The 10737-nt window shown below is 38.2% G+C and overlaps 1 protein-coding gene across 2 annotated transcripts in view; it reads right to left on the minus strand.

Moving 5' to 3' along the window:
• grid1a (glutamate receptor, ionotropic, delta 1a) overlaps positions 1–4801 on the minus strand; it is a 104437-nt gene extending 99636 nt beyond the window's left edge. The window contains exon 1 of one of the 2 annotated variants that reach the window (XM_046071262.1): positions 4522–4801. In XM_046071262.1, coding sequence (XP_045927218.1) covers positions 4522–4795 — 274 coding nt within the window. In that variant the 5' untranslated portion in view covers positions 4796–4801. The remainder of the gene's footprint in view (positions 1–4521) is intronic. The other variant, XM_046071257.1, reaches the window with a different exon arrangement.
• Between the last annotated feature and the right edge of the window lie 5936 nt (positions 4802–10737).

Raw genomic sequence — 10737 nt, forward strand, 5'->3', positions numbered from 1 at the left:
TAGGAAGGGTTCTGGTCGTCCCAAACGTCTTCCATTTGAGGATTATGGAGGCCACTGTGCTCTTAGGAACCTTAAGTGCAGCAGAAATTTTTTTGTAACCTTGGCCAGATCTGTGCCTTGCCACAATTCTGTCTCTGAGCTCTTCAGGCAGTTCCTTTGACCTCATGATTCTCATTTGCTCTGACATGCACTGTGAGCTGTAAGGTCTTATATAGACAGGTGTGTGGCTTTCCTAATCAAGTCCAATCAGTATAATCAAACACAGCTGGACTCAAATGAAGGCGTAGAACCATCTCAAGGATGATCAGAAGAAATAGACAGCACCTGAGTTAAATATGAGTGTCTGAAGGGTCTGAATACTTATGACCATGTGATATTTCAGTTTTTCTTTTTTAATAAATTTGCAAATATTTCTACATTTCTGTTTTTTTCTGTCAAGATGGGGTGCTGAGTGTACATTACTGAGAAATAAAATGAACTTTTTTGATTTTTGGAAAATGGCTGCAATGAATCAAAGAGTGAAAAATTTAAAGGGGTCTGAATACTTTCCGTACCCACTGTACATCATGAAAGTTACTTCTCTGAGTGAAGTTGATGTCACAGTGTTGTACTCCCTGCCCTTTTTGTGCTAAACATAGACCGAGAGCTGAAGAGAGGACACAGGAAGGCTGGGGTCCTGTGCTGTGAGTAAAGTCACATAATCTCATTTCTGCTGTTGGATTATCACTGATCTGACAGCATGTGTTTGAAGCAATGATGGGAAAGGTATTATCATTATCTGTTGGAGAAACTATATATGTACTGTGTTCAGTACATTTCAGTCAATCCACAAGTGGAAAGCTAAACAAACAATTATGATAATGATCATCCATTCTGAATGTTTTTACTCACCTAAAGTAAATGCCTTTGTTTTTAACTTGCTACACATCATTAGGGAAATTAATGAATGGAATTTAAATCAATTGGTCAAAAAGTTTCTCAAAGTTTTCTGCCAACACACACGTGGTGAAACATATTCGATTTTAAATTTACTGTTATTAAGCAGCATGCTGGACCTCTGGCTGAATAAATTAAAAGTACTGGACCAAATGCTGTCAAATTAAATGTTGTACACTTTTTCACTCTTTCTCCCTCAGGTTATGATTAGGTGAGCTAACTTTACAAACTAACTTGTATTTTTTTTATGTGCAAATTAAAAATACGCATATAAACAGGTGGACGTAAATGCCAAAAAATGCAAAAAGCAAAATCCAAATTATTATCATTAAAACAATTTAGATTAAAAAAAAATAGGCTGTATAGCTCAGGATTTATTTATAAGGTGGATAACAGTGTGGATGCTTGTCGAAGGCATGAGGTCAATTTTTAAAGGTTTTAAGTGCAGTCAAAGTATGTGCAGCATAATAATGAAAAGCTGCTTCTTCGTGTTTAGTCTGAACTTTGTGGACAATTAGCAGAACACTTAGTATAGATATAAAGTACTTTTGCTACTAAACTACTGAGATATTTATAGATGTGTGGGTGTGTTATACTCTTGACTGGGCATTTAAACTATTTGCTATTTGTCTGCATTCTACTGTATGACGAAGGCTTCCTTAACTCAACATGTAGTCTCACTTATTGTAAGAAAAGTCCCTTTGTATAAGAAGGTATTTTCATAAGTAGTAAGCATTTTAACCCTGTTCCTGTTCTAAATACATAAATTCAAGTCTTATAATGCCATACAAATACTGCTACATTTACACAAGGTTTTTTTAAATATTATTTTATTACACCTCTTCTCGGATTTACGTGAGTGAGTACACACTGTACTTGACTGACATCTTCCTCACTCTCCTGTTCCTGACTTTGTTGCATGTTAAGATGAAACACCTTTGTGAATCGTTTAGGTGTACAGACTTTATCTACCTGAGCAAATCCACAGGGTATTCTCCAACAAAACTAAAACTGAAAAGACATCTAATCAGCCAGACCAACTGAAAGCACCAGTGTGGTTGTGTTGTCCCGGTTGCACAACAAATTTACCACTACAAGAAACCATGAACCTAGTTATTGAACCTCAGTATCTTTTTGGTATTGACTGAAATATGTCAGTTAAATCAAGTATCAGAAATTATCAAGCTGGCATCCAGTCTCAGATTTGTAATATAAATACAAATATGTATTTTGATCAGGTCCTCATTTCAATCAAAATTTTGCCAATGTCAAACTATTTTGTTTAGGAAAAGTTCTTGTATGGCTGCTTGTGTTTTACAGAACATCTAAAATTTAAGAACTTTAGCTTCTTTTGTTGAATGAAAAGAGAGAAAAACATGTTCATCTTTTAGTTCAAGTAGGATATATAAAACCCATGTATTCAGCAACAGCGCTGAACATTTTAACACAATAGCTTAAATAGAAAATAAATACAACTGAAGTTTGATAAAGTAAACACTGATTACATATATCTTAGGCAATGTGTTAAATTACTCATTCACTCTCTTTCTTCCACACACACACACACACACACACACACACACACACACACACACACACACACACACACACACACACACACACACACGCACTCTCTAAGTAAACTAAATGAAATATTGCAGCAATTTCTCTCTACTCACCTCTCAAGTTATCATTCACTGTCTCTTTAAATACTGTGCACAGACAGTAGTTCTCTCTAGGCAGTGGTGTGGGTCACTGTAGTAATGCTTCCAGGCAGGCACAACGGGTATTTTGACTGTTCTGTGATGAGGATCTAATTAGCAGCTACATTCTTTAATTAAACGAGTGCAGAGTTAAACAGTATAACACAAGCGCAAATGTCAATAATGCCAACTTTGTAGCACCTAATTTAGCAGACTTAAAAAAGACTATTTTCTTAGAACTGGTATGCCCACCCATTATTATAACAGTGCCTTGTTAAACTTAGCCTTCATGCATTAGACATAGGTTCCCTTTCAAAGCACTTTACAGATATAGTGCATTGTGCTGGGTCAGTATGTTACATACATACATAAAGAGTTCCTGATAAGATATGATTCAATGAATGGAACTGTATTGCACCAGCAGAAAACTGCTTGAAATGTCCTTAAAGTGCAGATAGTTTATTAGAAAGCAAGACAGTACATAAGCTGGCTAGTTAGACAGAGAGCTAGTTATCAGACAGAGACACACACAGAGACTAAGGCAGTCACACAGACAGCTAGTGAGAAAGAAAGAAAGATTGTTAGCAAGACAGCGTGTGAGACAGACAGCTAGTCAATAAGAAAGACAGATAGATAGCATGACAGCTAGGTAGACAGACAGAGCAAGATACTCAGCAAGAAAGGAAAATAGCAACACAGCTAGTCAGACAGACAGCAACACAGCTAGTCAGACAGACACAGGCAGACAGAGAACAAGCTAGTCAGCTAGACAGAGCGTTAGTCAATAAGAAAGATGGATAGCAAGGACGCTAGTAAGACAGACAGAGAGCAAGTTAATTAGACAGACAGCTAGTCAGAAAGAAAGAGACCACAAGACAGACATCCAGACAGATAGTCAAATAGAAGGCTATAGGAAGACATCTAGTCAGACCATAGACTGTATATGAGTCAGACAGACAGACAGACATCTAATCAGAAAGAAAGAAAGATGGATAGCAAGACAGCTAGTCAGACAGACAGATGCTCTTCCATGGTGGGATTTGAATTGATCCAACTCAATGCTGAGAGGGCACAAAGAGTGCTAATGTCAGAAATAAATCCAAGAAAAGATATCTGTAAATGTAAGACAACATGTCACATACACTGACATGAAGCACTGGAGTACAAACTGTGTGGTGGAAACCCTGGAGGGCTTCCTTTACTATCAGTTGTAGCTTCCACTGTACTAAAAAAATGAAACTGATTTACACTCCCTTCTAGATTGCACTCTTCAAAGTAGTAAAATGATTAGCCAGCAGTAGCAAAGTATCATCTGAGGAATGTCAATGCAGAAATATATTCTCTTCATGTTTTTTGCCTTTGCCCATCACTCCTCGATCCACAGTCCTTTGCCTTTTGCCAAATGTGGGTCAGGAAAGGTCTGGTCCACAGAGGCATTGTGGTGAGAATAATGCAATAAAATGGAGAATATCAGAGAATAATAAAAGTACTGCTGGGACACACCCTCATTCTCTGGTGCCACAAATGAGCCAATTAGGCTCAGATCTTGTCTCTTCATGAAGATACTAATAATGGTGAATGTGGCAATGAGATCTAGTTTTTTCCTACAATTTCTACTGAACTTTGATTTTTTTTTTATTCTTGTCTCTGTCGGAGTGGTGACGTTCTTTCATCTTAGTTCCAACTCAGTATATACTTTTCAGCATATGAATTCTTAGTGTTAAAACAGCTTTACTTCAGCGGCGGTTTGATTTCTCCCCCTGACATTGGAGATGGTTGTGGAGCATTTACATTTAAATTAAAGAGCTGAGATCATCTTACGTTCAAATGTAATGTTTATGAGATAGAATTGGACATGAACTGCTCTCACTTGTCGACTCACCATAGTCGCTCTCATAAAAGATGATGAACTTCTGCCAGTGCAGTTCTGAGACAAGGGTGAGCAGGACATCGTTGATTCGAACAGGTGGACGGGCAGCCAAGGTGTAGCTCTCTCCATCTGGGCTGGGGTTGAGCTGGCAGGCGGTGCGGGGTGCACCTTCCCCATTTCTCTGGATGAAGAGGTGAGGAATGTGCATTGCATCTGTCAGAGACTGCAGGGCACTTGCAGCTGCGCAGCCCGTGGATGTGACCAGAGCGAGGATCCCCTGGTTCATCAACTCACATGCTGGAAAGAGGGAAGAAAATATACAGGGAAGGTGGATGAAGCGAAAGTAATAAAGAAGAAAGAATACAAGGTTGAGGGGTGGAGATAAGGATTTGAAGAGAGAAAATAAGGATGAAGGACACATGAGTATGTAAAATGGATAGAGGAGGAAGAAAGAGTAGAATAATGGGGAAAAAAACAGGGTTGGGAAGAGAATAGAAGAAATGAGATAAAACATTGTTAGATATGCTTTCCAAATAAATTTAAACTATTCAATTTCAATACGATTTTGATTTCAACAATCATTTTTTAAGCTTTAAAAAGCACTGTACATTTTTCCAGAAAGTGTGCTCAACTGGGCTTAAGAATTCAAGATGTTTTTTGTGTAGCCTACTTAGGATTACGTCTGAGCCTCCGCAGTTGAGAACAGGTCACAGAGAGGCGGGGGTTGGTGCTGAAGTTGTATTATAATGTGTAGATTCAGTAGATTCAGTGGGGGGCTTCATCTCATCCTTGTCCCCAGAAAAACGGCTGATTAAAGTGAATATTCTTGCTAAAGGTAACAGTCACTTGAAAACATCAGATGTATCAGAGGAATCAGTGTGGTGCTTAGTGAAAGCACAGAACAGTGACTGAGTGGGAGGCCACTGTCACAAATAAAAATCGGGAATATTTTTTGCTGGATCCAGAGTCTAAACTACATATTATCCCACACACCCTTTACTCTCTTTCATGTACACATGGTAAAAATCTGTAAACCAGCACAGATTAAGACTGCAGACACATGCTTGTAATGTGGTGGGTTTTAACATCTCAAGATTTTTATTTACACATGTAATTTGAGCAAAATAAGCTTTAGATCCTCTTAAGGCAGGTCAGCATGTCTGCTGGGACAAAATGCCAAATATCTTTTAAAGATGAAAATGCCATCTTTGACATTATTAATACATCCGAAAATGACACAAAAGGTGTTCTGACTAAGTGGTGGTAAATATTTAATGCCAGTGGGTAGACTTGGGGTTGCAGTGATCTGACATATTGCGCATTCGTTATTTGCTCTTCAAATTAAGTGACAGTTGATCAATGACTTAAAAAGATGAGTCATTCAACCAAAATTGGCAATATGTTTAGTGCATACTAAAGAGAGCTTTCTTTACCATCACTGTAAAGAAGTATTATTCATACCACTCTCTTTCATCGCTATGTGTAGTGCAAAGGGAAAATACAGTTCATGGGCTCTTTTTACTTTTTACTACAATTGGTTTTCAAGTGCTCCTGAAACATTCATCTACAGAAAATAGATATCATCATAATCTCATTTTATATTATTCTCATATTCCTTAGAGAAAAATACACATTCATAATTGTTGACCCTTTAATCTTGATTCTTTTTGTAGAGTGGTAAGCAAAATGTATTTGTACTCTCTTTTAAGTTACAAGATGCGAAACACAGAAATAGGCAATTAGCAAGGAAAAGAGAAGGTGAATCCAAATGCAAAGCAGTTTAAATGAAGAATTTTGAATTTGCATTTCATTTTTAAGCTGCATAATCATCTACAACAGGGATTGTCTAATTTTGCATGTGACACAGGACAGGCTACGGCAAACGCTGCTTTTAAAATTCAAGTCACTATTTCTCACACAGCAGGGCTCTTATAATTTCAGCATAAACAGCTGAGCATATTGTTCAAAACAGCAATTAAATGTTCTCTCACTGCTTTTCATAATACCACCTAATTATACAGTCTACTTCAATGTCTGCAAAATTTAGCACAAAGCAACCGCACTGCAGACCAAGGCCATATTATATCATATCAACCCTTGATCCTGAGCATTTTAAGAAGCACAGCAAGGACTGCACAACATTATTAATTATGAACATATCATAAACACATACAGGTAAGAAACCCTTAAGTTACATCCAGGGTGTGTTAAGGAGGAGGTAAAGAAAAAGGAATGTGGCTTTAGAGAAAAGGCATTAGGGATGAGGCGAGAGGGCTCAGAAGGAGGGGTGAGGAGGGGACAAAAAGGAAGGATGATACTGGGAAAGGGTTGTGTATGTGTGAATGTATGGCAGAGAGGGAGGACTATTAATGTGACAAATTACGATTTCATCTACTGCCTGCAAGCCCAAGACTACATTAAGGCTGTGTAAATCATGAGTACTGAGGCAACTAAATAACATGCTGAAGAGGAGCAGGGAGAGAAGGAATGTCAGGCAGCCGTGGTAGAAGAAAATGCACTGTAGTTCTAGTTGAAGTAGAATAAGAAAGGGAGCGCAGTACGAGGACAAACAAAGGAAAAAAGTGCAAGAGAAAGAGGATTATTTGCAGCTTTTTGCATGAATGCTCATGAGAGTGCAAGACAGACAGTGCTCTTCTCCTGAGCAGGAAGTGAATAACTGTTACAGAAAGACACTTACAAGGGTGCCAACATGTGCAACAAGCAAATATTCCAACATGAAATGATAATATTCTTCTCAGTAGGAAATCATGTGATTGGCAGTAATCCAAATCTAGAGCATGCATCAACACTGATAAAATGTCTCAATGTGTCAGTTGTTAACAATTATCTGTGTGCTTTCCTACACATTGAAAACGCTCAGTCTGTTCCTGAGAGTTTCTGGTTTCCTCATAACAAGTTTTCTCAGATGCAACCTACTCACCATACATTTAATAGGGCTGGATAGGGTGTTATTGCTGCTGAATCACAGTTAAATTATGCTGCATGTACCATTACATTACAAACAGCAACAATTTTGTTAAAAGATAGTTAGTTAGTTGGACAAAACAACTTGAATAGAATTGTTAGTTGCAGCCTTAAAATATATCAAGTTCATACATGTATATCAAATTAATTGTGATATCTTCAAATAATTGTCATAATGAAAAAAGATTGTGGTCAAAATGATTATCTTTATTTTGTGCCGCAGTGCTGTTAGTCCTAGTGTTTGCAAAATCATCTATCATTTATTTTACTTGTTCCACCATTTGAGAATATAGGAAACTCCAAAATTTTTACCTTTGTTTATTCCAAAAGAATAGTGGCCCAAAGAAAACCAAACATATTTTCTCTTTTATCATCCATAGGCCCTAACCCCCCCTCCCCCGACCACTTTTACCAGACTGTGGCTAAAGTGGGTCTGCGGCCATTTTGGCTTCATAATGGACACCCCGGGCGCATTATACAGCAGACAGCCCACTGGCAGGAGGCAGGAGTGCTCCACAGTCATTGGCAAGGATGATAATGGTGGAATAATGACTCTTAAATGTTCCCACTGAAGTGGACAGAGACCATCACTCATTTCCTGCTAGCCATCTGACATCTAATGTCAGCATACAACAGCAGTCTTATACGCAACTTAAAGGAATAGCTTCCTTTGCCCAGATATTGCATATGAAGCATCCTAAAACCATTTATCTATTATAATTCTATTTATTTGGACTAATTCAATAAATGCATAGACTGGGTGTTTGAATTTAAATGGATGGGTGGATTTGTGGATGCATTTTTATCTAAACATGACTGGATATGTGTAAAACCCTAGCACATGTATTATTGCTTAACTATCTGCAAATTCAGAGACCAAATCAAGGAAGGGGCTGGGAGATTGTAAGGGATACTTTCACTTTCCTACGCTCATAAATGAAACATTAATAAAGGACATTTGCTATGTGAATTATGGCTGATCAACAAACTTACTTACTGTATGCCCAGATGATTTAAGAAGGAAAATTATAATCAAGACACCAGGTTGAAAGAAGACATTACATCTTTGTGCCACACAATCTGTTTTCCCATAGAAACATTATGTCAGTGTATTGCCCTCATTTTACCAATGTAATATGACACAAACTGAGATGAAACAAACTACCACACCACTGTTGCAGTGAATACTGTATAAATTGGGACCGTCTCAGTGATTTCACAGTCTGAATGAGACCATCTCATTTAGTCTGCTTTGACGCAGAGCACAATCCTTGGATTCAAAAGGAGTGAGTCGCCACTGAGAAAAATGCTGCGATGTTGTCAACACCACACTACCCTGCAGTGACAATGGTGTAACTCTGATCTAATTGCGACAGCTTGTAATACATGTGATTCAGAAAGAAATGTTGTGTTTTGCATCATCAGAGGCCGTTTGGAAAGGCTTTGACTGTATTAGCCTATAATCCTTCTTGTTATTTTTAGGGTGAGCACCTACCTCCCTCTAAACATGAAATGATGAGATAAGGACGATATTATACCTCAATGTAAATTAGAATGTGATCAAACAAGAGTTTTGGTTTGGAGGTAGGCCAGTTATTGACTCAACATCTAATTGTGACCTTGCCATGAAGAAACTACTGACCAAGATATAGAAATTTTATCTTAAATTGTTCCGAAGTTGGAGCAAAGAAAAAAGCATGCTGGATCATGTTCCTTTTCTTTTCAAACCAAATTACTGATTTCAACATGAAGTACTGAGACAGAGATACCTGACCGTTACAATTGTTCATTGATGGGTTTTCAGCATTCAGCAGGGGCAACTGGCACAAAGTGCAGTTTTGTGTTATCTTTTTAGCTGGTGGAAGATTCCCAAGAGCTCTAAATGATCCATATCATGCTCAGCTAAGAGGAAACTGGGTGTTGTGTGTCATTTCCTCATTACGAATGGGCCCTTCCACTCTGCTTTTGGCAGCTTCCCACAACATAATAGCTCTTCACCACACGGAGGGGAGAAATGGAATAGATCGGTATTATATGGCAACTGGACCACAGCTTCGATCAACATTTAAGTGTACAGCAACATTGTACCTCCAGTAAGAATGGTCTCTCCATGGCGCTCTTCCATTCGCTCACTCAATTTCATCTTGCTTTCTTCTTTTGGGAGGATAACCATCCATGGCCCTTTTCCCCATGCCTGCACTCCTGCTGTCAGACTAAGATAAGGGTTCATATACCTGTCAATACTATTGATGCTAAGACTGCCCATGTCGTTTGAACTGTGAAGGAGTGTTCCACTGCTGTAAATTATACCCTTCAGACAACTGACAGGTAGAATCACAGAAATAGACTTACCGTAGATACTGTTTATTTACAGAGAGTGGATTGAATAACAAAAGGACCTCTACAGTAGAGCACAACCCAATGTAATAGCCGTGCAATAAACATTACCTTTGTGAAGATGGAACATGTCTAATGGAGAGGAACACCTCAGAATACGAGGCAATTCAATCTAACACTACCACAACCTACAGTTAGCCTGCTGAAATTAGTTGAATTGTTACCTTTATGACTCAGTCTGAACTAGGGCTGAAACAATTCATCAAGAAACTCAAGTAACTCGATTACTGAGAAGCATGGTTCTTTTAATCTATAAAACTTTGTACAGCGTACTGTTTTGAAGGGACAATTATTACGGTTGCATAATGCGTTTTCGCTGTGGACAAGTGAAAATGACATGATTTGATGGCGCGGATCGCAAAATGGAGGAAGAGAGAGAAAATAATGAGGGACAAAGGGAAGAGACAGGCCAGAGAGAAAGACAGAAATTGTCCAAAGTATGGGATCATTTCAAGCTAAAACAACAACCCTGTACAATGTGTCTTCTGTAAAACAGAACTATCCTACCACAACGGCAATGATTTGCCATCGGAGCAGAAAGCATCGAGTCCATAGACTGGACCCAAAACAAGATAACATTAACATTAGCGTTTAACATACATTATGATTGCTAGTTGAGCAAAAGTAAGGCACAATTCTTAGTTGTAAATGTATAAAAGTGCGTTTGTTGTTTTACAACTGGTTAGTACGTGAGTTTGAGTTACACAGCTGATCCCAGTACAGGGAAGCAAAGTATTTCTTATCTGATTACTCGATGGAATAAGCTGTAAAATACTCGATTACAAAAATAATTGATAGCTGCAGCCTTAGTCTGAACAAAAGGCTGTAATGAAATGTAATTACATA

This window comes from Micropterus dolomieu, linkage group LG15 (assembly GCF_021292245.1).
Source record: "Micropterus dolomieu isolate WLL.071019.BEF.003 ecotype Adirondacks linkage group LG15, ASM2129224v1, whole genome shotgun sequence".
Classification (NCBI taxonomy): Eukaryota; Metazoa; Chordata; class Actinopteri; order Centrarchiformes; family Centrarchidae; genus Micropterus; species Micropterus dolomieu.